Source organism: Cyprinus carpio, chromosome A4, assembly GCF_018340385.1.
Source record: "Cyprinus carpio isolate SPL01 chromosome A4, ASM1834038v1, whole genome shotgun sequence".
Taxonomy (NCBI): domain Eukaryota; kingdom Metazoa; phylum Chordata; class Actinopteri; order Cypriniformes; family Cyprinidae; genus Cyprinus; species Cyprinus carpio.
In genome coordinates, this window is record NC_056575.1 from 9926384 (window position 1) to 9942482 (window position 16099).

Sequence of the window (16099 nt, forward strand, 5' to 3'; positions counted from 1 at the left end):
TTTCCAATGTTAAAAAAGTGCAAAGAAATTATGACATATATTATTAAGTAAATATTAATTAAAATATGGTATTAAGTAAAGCATATGAATATAAATCATATGAATATCATATAGAAGGAGAGAAATAAGTATTTTTCACAAAACATATGCAGATTCATCTTTAACTCACGTTAAAAACTATGGTTTCAAAAAAATCATTTTTATTATTCTTTAACCATTATATAATTATAATATACATACATATATATGCACTGTAAAAAAAAATTACTTTGTATTGAAGTAAAATAAAATAAAAGTATAATAAAAAAGTTAAATAATTTGAATTATAATAGCATATGAATATAAAACATGAATATAATAGAAATATAATAGAAATATTATATAAATATAATAGAAGGTGAGCTAATTTAGAAATGAGACAAATGCAGAATAATTTTTAATTCATTTTTAATTCATGTTAAAAACTATGGTTTCAATAAAAAAATGTTTATAATTCTATAAAACTTATATCATTAAAATAATGTGTGTACACACACTATAAAAACTGATTTTCCAAAGTTGTAAATAAAAAAGTATATTCAAGCATGTTTTACAAGAAAATACTCTTACTTAAATGTTGATAATATAATATGTGCATTCATTTTGTTCTAATATATACATTTTGTAAAATATTTTGTAAATATTAAGTGACATGGATTGATTTTTTCAATGACCTCCTAATCTTGAATAATTTAGCACATCCATGACTGTAGGAAGTGACATAAGCACAATAGCAGCACAATATCTTGATAAAAACAAAAGTGATGTATGATTGTATTGTTGCTGCCTGCATCAGCAGTTTCCGAAACATCTCTGTTGATGCCTGCTGTGTGTGCAATTTCCTAATCGTTATTCCCAAGTGAACCGCGCATCCAGATCAAATTGTCTGTTCCGATGATGAAAGTATTCCTCTGACATTAAGCCTTCACAAAAGGTACTGCAATATCTCACTCTGACAAAGCCTCTGGTGCATGTATGAGAAACCAAGCGCTGTTGTTTCAGTCAAGCATCTCTGTGAGAAACATCATAGTACTAATCTAAAACAAATCAATTAAACTTCAGCTCCACGATGGGAAGCAGTGACGTAAAAGCCAGTCTATCACCATGCCCTGACTCTGGTCAAGCATGAAAATGATATTTCATCCCTCTGTAGAATCCCAAACCACTGGGTAGCTTTACAGCATCTGCCCAACCTGCACACTATTCTCCCAATAAAACAATCAGAAAGGCCAGTGGAAAGCAATTACAGCACTTTACTGCCACTGCATGGGCACTGACCTCTCTTTTCTTTGCATCGGTTGATTTAAATGGGGAGAAAATCAGGCCTATTCTTCCTTGTAATGATATGATTATTCCTGTTTCTTTTTTTTCTTTTTTTTTATTCCTTGTAGAGCAATGTGACTAACTTCCATCATTATCCTTTCTTTCACTTTAGTAACTACACCGCCCTCATCGGTGTGTGGATTTATGGCTTTTTTGTCATGGTCCTCTTGGCTTTGGACTTCCTGTACTACTCGGCTATGAACTATGAGTTGTGCCGGGTCTACCTGGAGAAATGGGGGCTGGGAGGACGGTGGCTCAAACAGGCCAGGAGTCAATGGCACAGCGCGGCTCAGGAGGGCGAACACAACATGGGATCAGAGCTGAGTCACCACCAACATGCACGGCACAGTCTGAGAGGCGAAGCACAGAGCCCTACGCTCTTGACCTTCCAGACCTCAACAGCCTGGTGAGTCAACCAACAAGGATAAAAGAGAGCTCCCAGATAACTAAACACCCAGGACGCTTATTTTATGTGCAGAGAGTCAGTGTAGCATAACACTTACTGGTTTCTGATTGATTGGTAATTTGTGTGGTACTCGAATTCGAAATAATGTTTATTTCTACACATATTTTTTGTCATTTGTAAAAATTAACATTGTATTGTTTGTATTAATAAAAAACATGAATTAGCAATGAACAAAACTTAAGCAACACTTTTTTACAATGTCCTTTTTCCACACTCATTACTGTAATAAAAGTAAATTATGAAAAATAACATGCAATGATATTCTGCATTGTTGTGGACGGCAGTATTTATCATTATAGTTATATATGAACCAGTCTTCAGGTATATACGTCAACCAGACTAATCAATGTGAATGGACAACAAGTCTAAATTCATGTCATTTCTGCATTATCTTGTTTGTTCACATGTGATCACTGTACTTCATGTAGGAGGAAATGTGTAAAAACTGTTTAGCAGATGTCTCAACATCTGGTAGATATTCCTAGTTCACAGTGAGCAAAGGTGATTTTCAAGTAGACTGATGTCTGATAGACACCAGGATACACTTAAAAGACAGAATTCACCAGCTGAGCATACATGGATAATAAACGAATGGTGTAGAGCTGACCTTTTAAAAGCCTGCGAATTCTTGGCTCAGGCAGAGGAACTATTCAGACACCACAGAAATTGTTTCAGATGTGTTTGAAGGGGAAACTTCTACTAACTGCAGGTGTTGGACACATGAGTCTCTGATGGCTAATCTGGCTCAGTATGAGGTAGCATTTGCTCTGCCATCTGTTGCATCAGTTGCTCACTGTTGCTTGACGTGACCTTGACACGGCGACCCTTGGCATCCAACTCAAACCCCTGCCAAACAACGCATTTGCACCTTTGCAAAACATTTTTTTGTCATACTGTATAACACTATCAGCACTCTTACTATGATCTCCAATGACAAACGAATTGCCTTTGTCCAAATTTAATAAATTGTAAAATGTCATTTTAAAAAAGCATTTTAATAACATCTCTTATTATTTTATCAATGTTAAAAACAGTAAAAAAGATATTTTGAAGAATGTTGGTAACCAAACAGTTGACAGTAACCATTGACTTACACAGTATGGTAAAATACTGTGGAAATCAATGGCTACCATCATTTGATTAACAACATTCTTCCAAATATCTTCTTTTGTGTTCAGCAGAAGAAAGATACAGGTTTGAAACAAGTGAGGGTGAGTAAATGACTTTTTGAATTTTCATTCATTCAGCAGAATTGTTATTTTTCAGAGAACTATCCATTTAATAATTATTCATGAAAAAAACTTTTGTAACATTATGTTTTTAACCTCTCTCTTCATTTATGCATTTAGCAGACACTTTTAGGCTATCAATTACTAACTATCATAATTCCCATCAAAAATTGTATTGTAGTGTACACAATTCATCTTAAATTAATTTAAAAAACGAACTATTAATAAAAGTATCAATTGCTTTAAAAAATTAAAAAAAATCTTTTGAACATTATGTTTTTAACCTCTCTCTTCATTCATGTAATGCATCCCCGATGAATAAAAGTATTAATTGCTTTAAAAAATTACTGACCCCAAATTTTTGAACTGTAGTGTACTGTACTGTATGTAATACAGTCTGAGAAAAAAATATAATTGATGTCTGTCTTAGCATTTTGCCCAAGATGTCACCCAGATCAGATTGCACAATCTGACAGACAAGAAACATAAAAGCCTGAAAAAATTACAGCGCACGTCCAAATCTAGAGTTACTTTTGAAGCTAGTTTTTTTTTTTGGGCCGGACATTATGAAATGCAAACTGAATGAGCCAATAAGCTTTCGATTCTCTCATTCTCGCCCCTCCCCTTCCACACCTGTCCTGTCATCTGAGAGCGGAACGTCTGGAGGCAGGCGAGTGGAATCTAGCGTGTAATATGATGATGATGCGTCCCACACTTTGAAGATGCTGGAGAAATAGAGCTCTTGCAGATAAGACAGATGGATGCACAAGAGCAATAAGTTCATCTGTCTTTTCGACTCCAAGAGAATTTTCCAAGGATAAGGTTAATTGAATATTGGCATACTTGAGATGTAATTCACATCAAAGCATTTGAAACAGCTTCTCTCATGGCTGCGTTCACGATTGCTGTGCTAATGTGTGCTTTAATCAACACATTGAACTTGTACTACAAATGACAGGACAAACTCACAAACTCACTACTCGCAAATAGCTTGATTTAATTTATTTGATGTTCTTTCTATGTGTTTCTTTCCTTTGTTGAACACTAATACATTTTTTTTTTTTTTTTTTACCATACAATTATGTCAGTGGGGTCCAGTGTACTTTTGGACAACACTGGCCGACTTTTATTGTATAAACAAAAACAGAAAATCATTAACAGAAATACAAACATTGCATTGGGGTCTATAGGAATCTAATACAAGTGGTCATCAACTTTGATAATACTGTAAAACTATGACTTAGTCATTAATGTCACAGTTTGTGACAGAATGTGATTCTGAGGGATCAGATTAATTCTGATAGTAAGAGATAATAGTAACAGAACATCCCGCTGGCTACCCCAAATGAAAAACTCTTTGCCCTTCATGGGCTGATGTAGAGTTTTAGTCAACAGTACCTGCAGGCTCTGGACTATTGTTGGCAGCAAACTAAATAGCATCACTGAATAAAATGTAATTTTTTTCATAGAATCGCATAAGAGATAATCCATCTGATAATAATTAAACAATTTCCCAACCAGTGAGTGAAGATAGCGATTTCCTGTAGCTTTCCTGATTGTATTGCTTGTCTGTATTGGAGTTTTCTAATCATGGTTCCAGATGGCATTGGTATTATGTTGGCAGATCCAGGATTTTTTTTTTAAAGAAAGAAATTAAGAAAAAATGGGAATATTTTAAATACCCTAAAGGCTATAATGAAATTGCAGACAATCGTTGGGTTATGGCAAATGCATCATTATGTCTTCAACAGGCATTTAATAAGAATAATGAGGCGGTAAGCTACGTTAGGAGCTAGAGCCTGCACTTCTACTTTAAACACAAGCCTTTAAGCCAATTAAAAAGCGTAAAAGGCTGAGAATTTGACACACTGTGCAAAGCCGACACTCAATTTTCATTATGTAATGAAGTGTAGCAGCAAGCATTGTTTTAAAATCACCAGTCAATTTGCCTTTGATACTGAGAGCCATAGTCTTCTGAAATTTTGCTATTTCTCTCTGTAAGGACTACAGCTGCAGAAAACTGATATTTTCATTTGAATGTCACCAACTTGGAGCACTTCCCATCAGAACGCCTCTGCCTCATTTCCCAAAACAATCATTTCTCAGGGGTTGTGGAGTGGAGGCAGGCCCAGAGGGGGCAGTTGATATTTCTATTGCACACAGAAGGCTGTGCTCATCTTGTGTAAATATCTCAGCATGAAGTGACTCACCATTGTCTCGGCTCTCATACGCACAGGGTTTGGTTTGGATTAAGATCTTGTGTTTGGTTTAGAAGAACTGTCTTTCTTTCACATCTGTAGACATAATCAGCTGCTTCTGTCTGACTTTCAGATTAACTTTTAAACTATTTTTTACTAGTACTATCACAGGACTAAAAAATAATGATGGCTCACTGACCGTAGGCCACTGTGAGAGCTTGAGGCTAATGAATATTTTATATTCATTGATTTAGTTGATAACCATTTTCATGCCTGGGCAGCTTACTCTTCTCCTGATATTATTGGCTAACATAGATGAGGTTTTGACCAAATTTTGAAAATGGCTTGCGATAGTCTTAGAAGCAGCAGTAAGAATGGGTGGAAAACCCCATCAATCCAGAATGGAGCTGCAAGCAGCATTATAGCTGTATAATTTGAGGCTTGTTGCAAATATTCTTTTTGTAAAGAAGAAAATAATTTCACTGGTCATAAAAATTATAAAGAAAGCATAATATTTGGAAAACTGAATTAATGTAAAAACAAATATGAATAATAGTAATTACAGTAATAATAATTAAAAAAATGTACTGGTGTGTGATTACATTTAATATCATAATAATGCTTTAATAAGAATTTAATAATAAATTTAAAAAAATAAAATAAAAAAAACTTTTGTTGAGCCCTTCTTAAATCAATACTATTCTCATAGTTTTTTCTTTTGGTGGAGAGGGTGTGAAGACTAAATCTGGAATGCTCCATTTTGAGTATTTTCCAGGACGCCTGTGGAGTTAGGGAAGACCTGTGTGTGACATTTCAACTGCATGTACAGTGGTGTGTTCCTCAGAGGTGTGTTCTCCAAGACCAACAAACCTGTCTGCACTCCTGGCCTACACTGCTTAAAAGCCTTCTGTAATGCATTATAAATGAGCATGGAGCTCTGTGCAAACAGCCCCTTCTCTAAAGTAGGCCAAAGCTTTAGACATTCCCAGAACTTTTGCCAAAACTACATTTTTACAAATCTGACCACGTCCAGAGGAGTGCAAGGATCAGCCAGTCGAATGGAGTCAGGCATTCATCATTACAAACAGGATTAGTTTGTGGAAACAGGTTGATTAAATGTTCTTTCTTTATCTGACATTTCCATTTATGAAGCTCACAAGTCTCACTCAAGTGGCAGTGAGATCCAAATGTTTATGTTCTTTCTAAGTAACTCAAGTCAAGTGTACCAGCAGTCAAGTGTGCGTTCAGGCTCTGCCAAGATGGACGTTTGCTAAGCAACGCTTCCAGAGAAAACATTTTGTTATTTACATTTATGCATTTAGCTTTTATCCAAACCGACTAACAAAAGCAACGAACCAACAACATTCAGAATATATTTGTTATTATTACAATTACAAAACCACATGACTTACTTTCTTCCAAGAAACACAAAGACAGTTTTTGTCATGGTCAAAAAAAATGGGAAACTGAAAAAAGCAACATAAATGAACAACGAAAGTGCTAAATGATGACAGTGGCATATTGCTGATATATGTGTATATATATCATATTCTGAGATCATAACATGTAACCCTCATTATTCCAATACCTACTCATATTTCAAAACATCTTTTCATCACACAGACCTATTCATGTTTTGAGAGCACTGTGGCAGTATACAGTCCTTTTCTTCTTTTATCATAAAGCAAAAATCAAGGTTATTGATGCACTTAAAATGTTTGTATTTTATAAAAGCACTAACATAAATTAGTCTTATTTAATCATTTGCATTATTTGAGCTATAAAGCTGTTCTCATCATATTAGGTTAATTTTAGAGTTTTACTGGTTATGTTGCCTTGGCAGCAATGTTGTAAAATTAGATGAATTTACAAAGAAAAGGTTAGAAAGTGAGTTTTCACGCTAAAATCATGTTAACATGCATATTGTTTATGTCTTGTGGTTATACTTTTGACTTGGTGAGTATTTTAATTTACAGATTGGACACTTGCATAAGTGTCACACTCTATCCAAGATTTTAGATGAAAATAAGAGACAAGATGAAATTCATTTTTGTTGCAATCAACATTATATCACAAATGCTGTCACTTAAGATGAACTTGTATTGAACCCTCACAAGTGTGTCACATCAGCTCGTATTTAAGCAAGAAAAAAAGTATGTTGAGCTGAGGTTCCCAAAATACATTATATTAATTTTGTTCATGAAAGTTTTGGTGCAGAATTGTCTTGTGTCAGTCTTACTTCTGTTTTGGGCCTTATTAGCAATCCAGAATCTTTCAGTTTGAAGATGCTGTCTCTCCGTACAGTGATGTAGATCAGCGTGTAAACAGGTTGAGATTGTTTGTGAATGCAAGGCTCAATCGTGCTCGGGCTTGCCCATGGCTACAGAGCTGCTGTCTGATTATAGTAAAGCATCCACAAGGGCCTAATCAACACATCCGTTCCACTGGGAGATCCTGTTTTCCCTTTAAAGGACATCATACATCACTGACAGAGAATACACACTTGTATTCTAAAATTCGGCATGAATTTAATACTCTCAATAAAACCTCTGATGCCTCCATGAGCCACAAAAACATGGGTGTCAACAGACAGATCTTTATAATAAGATTATTTAAATTTTAATCTTCCCTCCTCTCTCTCCATTTCTCTAGATATCCAGCTTTGATCCCAAGGATATACATAGTATGACAAAAGAGGGACAGCCAGGAAATGGAGATTTTATATTCAGAGACTCTTTTGCTGGAACCATTTACATTTAGGACACGGACTGTGCCGGCTACCTCCTGCAGCTCTGCTGGATGGCATTTTCTCCACATGAAGACGCTGATGCTGAGACTGACAGCTGCAGATGAGTTTCTCTGCCCAATCAGAAGAGGCTTGTTCAGCTGGATCTACTTTTCGACAGCTGTTGAAGGACTTTAATGAGACTGTTGTCTTTGACGCCCACTAGCTTGCCTTGTCATGACAGAAGTTAGGACTTAGATGCAGGGAATATGACTTTGCTTAAAGATAGAAAAGAGGCCATTGTGTCCATAAATATCTATTGTATATGTCATGTTTGCACTGCTCTGAAGCTATTGGTTGGCTTTTCTTGAAGTAGCAAAAAAGATTATTTTGATTTGAATCTGACCGAACAGGATCAAACAAGATATTTTAAACTGCAGTCAATATAAAAAAAATTTGTTCATACAGTGTGTTCAGGCACGGTCACGTTTACCATTGTTCTGTGAACTTTTGTGGGCGAAATATCATGAGGGCAAAAAATATTTTGCAATGCAGAGTTAACGTGGATTCGCCGTGTTGAAAGCACCTTGACTTGACTATTGCTAAAATACAATAGACAGTGAACCTTTGTTGTCTGCAAAATTTTGCTGAAATTTCGCTAAAGTGACCGTAACATTTAGACTTAATTAAATATGATTTGGATTTTTCTAATTCTGTTTCCAATGAGTGACATCACCATTTGAGAATACTTTGTTACTACTGAAATTTAGGCCGGGGAAATAATTTCTACATAAAGCAATAGATAATAAAGAAAAACATTCATTTATTGACTGAAACTTGACTTCTTGGAGTGTAGATCTTGATAGTCCGATGCCTATGGGTCACTTCATTGTAGAAATACAGCGACATCATTTTTTGTTTTTTTTTATTCCTATTGAACTTGTGCACTGAGTCGAAACCAACTAGACATAAGTAAAAGTAGCCACTGTTAGGCTGTGAGTATTCACCTGCAATAACACACAGCGTTGTGCTGAGATGTGTTGTGTATAGAGGAGAACTTCTTGTGATCTTGTTTATCTATTTAAGGTGAAACTAATAGTTTTCCCGTCGTGGAGGGAAGAGAGATATGTTATGTTTTGGAGTAATAAGTTATAATGGTTATAAACTGCCTTACGGTAAATCTGTAGTACATGCCTAGCACCTTGTTCTGTGATAGTGGTTGGTACCTCAGTTGAAGTGTGATATGGCCGTCCACCTGTTAGACTTCTCTCTGTTTTTATTATAGGGTCAGTGGGTGGGTGGGGGTCAGCAGAGTTGTAATTGCACTTGTTAACTTTTTACTGTTATAATCTGGGAGAAATAAAGATTTATCTTTTGCAGTGTTTTTGAACGTCTCTCAGATCTCTCGCTATCTCTTCCTGATCCTATTCAAAAGGTCATTTATACACTACTGTTCAAAAGTGTGCCATCAGTAGGATTTTCTTAAAAAACAAATGAATACTTTCATTTAGCAAGGATGTATTGATCAAAAGTGTCAGTAAAGACATTTATAATATTACAAAAGATTTCGATTTCACCACCAAAACAACACCAAATCAGTATATTAGAATGATTCTGAAGGATCATGTGAGACTGAATACTGGAGTAATGGCTGCTGAAAATTCCGCATTGCATCATAGGAATTAATTATATTTTAAAGTATATTGAAATAGAAAACTGTATTATAAACTCCAATAATATTTCACAATAATATTTTTGGTGAAATAAATGCAGCCTTGGTGAGCATAAGAGGCTTCTTACATAAACGTTATCTCGACCATAAAATTCAGTAGAGTATCTATTTATTTTTCTTCATATTTTTATATTTTTATATCTGTCTATATATACAAAATCATTTATGAATCTAGGATAATATTAATTGTACTAATTACTAATTAATTTATACTACTACTACATTTTAAACATTTCAAGTTAAGTATAAATGGACATGACTGTATTATCAATGAGCACAAATTAATTAATTAAAATGCAAACAATACCATATTTATAAATTAGCATTAAACTAGATTAATAAATGCTGTAAAAATATTCAGTGTATGTTCATGAATACTAATGCATTAACAAATGTCAAAAAATGTGTTACCTTACAGTAAAGTGTTAATTTTACTAACACTTTAAGTCTATTTATAATATTAGTAAAGACTAGTAAATTAAAAACTGACAATTTTACATCCTCTCTCTGTCTCTTTAAACCATTTGTGCTACTGTGCCTTTAAGACAAATATGTAAATGTCCACTAAAACCTGTTGTATGTTTTTATAGTACAAGTGCAAAAATATCTCAAAGGAGAATTCTGAGACCGCTTTACATTTCTTTCACACATCAGTCTGTCAGACAAATGTGATCCAGCACTCTCCAAAGTTTCCCATCTCACCTTAGAACAGAGGTGCTGTTGATTACTTCTCCAGAGTAGCACCTGCCTCTGTCTCCATGCCGAAAGCGCCTCTGGTGGACTTGTGGAGGGGCTTCTCCTGCTTTAATTGGTTCCAGGCCTGGAAGCTTGTCTCTGAGGGGATAACACAGCTCAAATGAGTTTGTGCGACTGGCTATTTCTGAACTTACCGTCTGAACATAGAACCCTAGGCTACTAAAGTGGCACAGCCGCCACCTGCCGATTTTGGTAGCTCGGCCCTGTCTGTGTGTTTGAAAGTGAAAGGCTTATCATTAAAGCCAGAGTGATGACAAGAAAAGTGCAGAGAAACACATGTGGCAGAGGTGTGAAACTCAAAAAAAGACAGATCTGAAGATTCATAATTAATAAAAAGAGAAACAGAGGAAGGAAGTGAGAGGGAGAAAGAGCAACAGACAATAATCTGATAATCACCTTCATTTGTCACTAGTCCTAGTAGCCTCGGATCCGACCTCAACAACAAATCACAGAAACTGCATTAATCTATTAAAGGTCTATTTATAGTCCTGCTGCAGTCTTTTGTGTCTGAGGAGAGACTGGAAGCGATTCTTTGGTGGGTGTGAGGTTAGCATTAAACGGATTAGCTCATTAAGCAGAGGTAGGGCTATTTAAGTATGCATTATAACTTTATCATGGTCTCAGAAGAGCTATTAAATAACACAAAGCCCACTAGACTCACACCAAAGTTACATTCACCTCATATAGACAACGACCCACACGGGACCGTGTTTGATCGTATGTGAATCCATTCCTAAACTAATGACTTCCTAAAACCGAAATGCACTGTCTGCCCCAGTTTAAATGTCATTAAAGTATCTTTCAGTGGTGCCTCTTAACAGCATGTCTCTTTATCTTTTCTGATACACATTTCCACAAATGGTCTTTTTGCTTTTTCACAGAGGACATTCGTTGTGCCATTGCACACCTGTTCAAATTTATTTAGGATGCTCTATGAACAAATGCAACTATAGGGTAACAATATATGTCAGAGCAACCTGATTTGGGCTGTAAAAATACATTGATCTGATGATTAAAATTCAATATAGTGAATTTAATAATCGATTATAAGTTAATGCTGCTGTGTTTAAAGTGCCTCATTTTAAAAGCAAATTAACAGTTGTTTTCCTTCCCAAACTGTGAATTCTTATGCATATTTTGGCTTTTTGAAGAATATACATAGAAATGTGTTTTACTCCTTATGTGTTACACACCATTAGTATATTGATTATTCTATAACCCTGATAATCTATATTCCCTTATACTGTACATGCATTTATATTTTAATTATTGGTTCAATAAATCTTCCATGTCTGTTTGTGTTAGTTTACAACATAATCCCAACAAAATACTTGAATCATATCGACTGATTTCAAGAATCACAATCAAATATTTACATCCCTACATCTGATTTGTCCAGCAGTCAAATGACAGAGTTTCTGTGTCAAGATGTGTTTGTGCCTCTCATCCATCAGATGTTCAGGTACTAACTACCACATCTTCTGTTACCCGAGGCCTTCCTGAGCATGCAAAAACGACTGCAACTACTGCCAGGTTAGACAAATTCTGTTTTCTACATGAACTTTGCATGTCATCTCCAATTAAAATCACTGTTATTCTGACTGCAGGTACTCCGGACTGCAGACTTCACTAGTAACTGCCACTTTAAAGTTGCTTTGAATCAAAAATAAGATCCAGTATGGAAATCTACATTTCTCATTCATGCAACTCAATTATATCTTAATTCAATATAAATTAATGTATAAATATTACATAACACACACACATACTGTACTCAGACTTCTTCAAAGCATGCACTTAAAGGTGAAGATTACTAGTTATACTATTGCTTGAAGAATTCGGTCTCATATACACACACCTTTACTTCTGTCCTCACAAATCCCCGGAATACCAGGTTCCAAAATCCGTTCTCTGAAACAAAGCAAAAACACAAACAGGGACACAGTCCGTGAGCTGTTCACACAGACTTATCGGCTGAATGCTGCAGGAGTTTGGCAGATGAGGGAATTTGTCCTCATCAGGGTCTCGGCTCTACAGAATTCGATCACCACTGGCTAATCTGGTTTATTTGGGCTTTCATGGGCGCAAAGGCAATTTCCAGCTTACTTCAGCCAGGTAATTGATTGTTTGAGATGAGAGGGTAAGAGGGTGAGATGATAACACGTATGGAGGGAGAGGGAAGCGTGCCCTTGTGTTTGCCATAGTTCTGTAAAACTAATGAGGAGAAGACTCAAAGCAAAATTACGGATGAGTGTCAAATTAAATTGGATAAACATTTAAATAGCCTTTTTGTCACTTAAAAATGGGGTGTCCCTTTCACTCCCGTCTTTAATTAAACTCATTACACTTTTATAGAGAACTGCAGGCCTTCCGGAATTAAATCACATGTACTAGTTGTATCTCTCAAAGTCTTGTGTTTGATTAAAGGAAAAGTGCACTTAAAATGAAAACTTGCTGACAATTTACTCACCCTCAGGCCATCCAAGATGTAGAGGAGTTTGTTTCTTCATCAGAACAGATTTGGAGCCTAACATCACTTGCTCACTGATGGATTACCTGCAGTGAATGGGTGCCGTCAGAATGAGACTTCAATCAGCTGAATCCAGTACATCAGTTAACATCTTCTAAAGTGAAAAGCTGCATGTTTGGCCAGAAGCAATGATTTAAAGTTCAAATGCATTAATGATGGATATGTTTCCAACAAATACGTAGCTTTTAAGATATTATTGATGGATGACGGCACCCATTCACTGCAGAGGATCCATTGGTGAGCAAGTGATGGAATGCTCAATTTCGCCAAATCTGTTCCCATCAAGAAACAAACTCATCTATATCTTGGAGCCTGATTTATGGGTTGATGTAAACATTGCCTCTTGCAAACTAGACACTCATCAAAAAAGCATTTCAAAGTCATATGGATCCTTATGCTTCTTGCATTAGTTAATGACTCTGTCCCTCTTGCTGTAAGTGGAAGGTCAGTGCGCAGCAGCTGGGCAGGCGCTGGCCTCTCTCATCCCAGCTGGAAACACTTACAGAATGAATGGACCAAGGGACTCCAAACAACCACCCACAAGTGTCTGCCCTTTGCTGCTTTGTGTTCTAATACAGCAGTATTGATTTTATGTTTCGCTGTCAGGGAAAAAAGGAAAGAAAGGCAGGAATCTTACTTTTTGTCCATTACTGATAACTGTAAAAACCTATGGAAGAGAAAAAGTGGAGGGGTACTGGAGCTTTCAAGCTTGTAAAAGGATGCAAAAGCACCATTCAAGCATTCACAAAAGCAGTCCATGAAACTCGTGCACTATATTTCAAGTCTTCAAAAGCCAAGTCTTGAGGAACCAAAATGTCAAGATTTCCAGATGTCCAACTGGCAGAGTTGCAGGAGTTAACAACTCACTGGAGGGAAAGATTAACATTAATATTACGTTAACATTCAAATTAATGACAAAGCTGGCATATGAATTCAGAAGAATTCAAATATTATAAATCACTATTAAAGTTGAAACATAACAACATTTCAGAAGCAATCGAATAAAAAGCACTGCATTTCTTCTGACTGGGGTCTCTGAATCACAGGGTTCACTGGGCACTGAAATGCTTTGAAGACCTGGATTCCAGGTTTGTTTTATTAGGGTCATGAACAGCAAGAAATAAAAACAATGCTAAATGCAACCACTGTACAATTGCACAGTTGTCTATTTAGTTTGATTATATTTTCAGCAATGCTTCTTTGCTGATGGACCACAGACATGACAGCTGAACCCAAATTAGATTTGCTAATTATAGGCTTTGATTTAAGTATAACATTGAATTTAAAAATCATCTGCTTTTAATTTAAATAACTATATCCAGAGCCAGAAAGATGAGGATAAAAAATATATAATAATAATGTTTTCATACCAGTTCCTACCTGCTTGTTATTGTTATTGAGAGCTGCTGGTGCTGCTGTAGGCAACAGTGAACACCTGGAACACATTTAAATGGCGTTGTGTTGGTGCCACCTGGCGGACGGTACAATTAGTGCAGTGGATAAAAAGTTATTAGGCACATCATTCATTAACATAGGTGTTACTTTTGTCTATGAAATTATTTTGCTTTCCTCATTTTACCTTTTAATTCTTTTTCTGTCAATTTCAGTTCTTTAAAGTCTTTATTTCTGAATGCAACTTTCCTTCTATTTATGATCTCCTTAATGTCCTTGGTAACATAAGATGTATTATTTGGGTAAACTTTAATATCCTTTGTAGGTATTACCAGTTGTACACAAAAATTGATGTAGTCGTTAAACAGGTGATCTTACTGACTGCTGAACTCCACACTGTCTTTAGAAACAGGCAACAGTGGGTCAGGCCAGAGTCTGAAACCAGAAGGTTAGCAATAGCAAACTCAGGACATATACAATTATGTTTTGACCTAATTTAATAGAACATTTTTAATAAATATTAAAGCTAAAATATAAATGAGATATAAATAATAGATGAAAAACTTTAAATAAATGAAACTTTTAGCTGAAGAACTAAAATGACTAAATGAGAAAAACTAAACCTGAAAACATAAAATTGAAATATTTTTTTTACAAATATTAAACTAATAAAAATGACAAAAAAAATTACTAAAAATGAAACTAAAATTAAAATATAAATATAAAAGCAAATTACTAAAAAATACTAATAAAACTATAAAAGTTTATAAAAAATACTAAAATTGCTGAAATCACAGTAATCCAAATATTCATAATATATTCCTTAAAGGTCTCCTCAGAATCAATCTAGAATATAGTGGATAGTTTCTAACAATATAGTATTATAATATGATACAAGACAATAAAAATAGTGTTTGTAAAGGTTTTCAGTGTCATCTTTCAAAAACTTCAGATTTAACGATAGATAATAGATTGTAGTTCCCAAACACAATTTCTAGGAATCTAGATTGACCATGACATCCCAACCTACTGGAGGTCAGGGATTGGCAGGAAGTGCTCCAGCCTAGACAGGAAATGCCACATCAGGACCTGAATGGCTGAGTCAAAGTCAGTGCTGAAATCCACTGGAAACCAGAGAGAAGGACAGAGAAATAAGCACAAAGAATTACAAGTTAAACCCTGTTGAGGAGAGTATGGATTGTGTGCATGTCAGCAGCGTTGTCTCTCTCATACAACTCCAAACCAAGCTAGATGCAAGAGGAAAAATAGTATTTGTTAGTAGACAACCATTCAACGATGACATTCCTAAAAAAAAATAAACTCCAATTCAACGACTAACCAACTCAGCTGTGGTCACTCACCCTTGAACGCAGTCCTAGAATGAGTTGAACTCCAAGTCTACGACTAACCAATTCTGGAACTGCTTCTGACACCAATGAAACCAAATCTGCCAGCATCCCATACTGCATCACATCCTTCTGCTGCACATTTCTCCACATGAAGGCAGACATGAGGCGAACAGGAGAGACCAAGAAGCCCAGGGTGGACAGAGGGAGAGGAATTCAATTTTAAACCATTGTCAAAAAGGAATAACAACCATTCACAAATCAGTGGAGTTTTGTTGAGTTTTTATACTAATATTAAAATAAGTAATTGTTTATGGCAGGCTTGGTTACACATGTAAAGATTTAAAGAACAAAAATATAAAA

The 16099-nt window shown here is 35.5% G+C and overlaps 1 protein-coding gene and 1 long non-coding RNA gene across 3 annotated transcripts in view; one reads left to right on the plus strand and one right to left on the minus strand.

Moving 5' to 3' along the window:
- Positions 1 to 9344, plus strand: part of LOC109064387 (protein shisa-like-1a) — a 26245-nt gene extending 16901 nt beyond the window's left edge. Inside the window, exons 4-5 of one of the 2 annotated variants that reach the window (XM_042740089.1) lie at positions 1475 to 1768; positions 7908 to 9344. In XM_042740089.1, coding sequence (XP_042596023.1) covers positions 1475 to 1768; position 7908 — 295 coding nt within the window. In that variant the 3' untranslated portion in view covers positions 7909 to 9344. Of the gene's footprint in view, positions 1 to 1474; positions 1773 to 7907 lie in introns of those variants that run through there. The other variant, XM_042740083.1, reaches the window with a different exon arrangement.
- LOC122139886 lies at positions 1762 to 14508 on the minus strand. The gene is made up of 5 exons (XR_006156627.1): positions 14379 to 14508; positions 12327 to 12379; positions 10865 to 10902; positions 10415 to 10546; positions 1762 to 2674 (listed from the first exon to the last, which is right to left on the minus strand). It is a non-coding gene; the product is annotated as an uncharacterized LOC122139886 (long non-coding RNA).
- Between the last annotated feature and the right edge of the window lie 1591 nt (positions 14509 to 16099).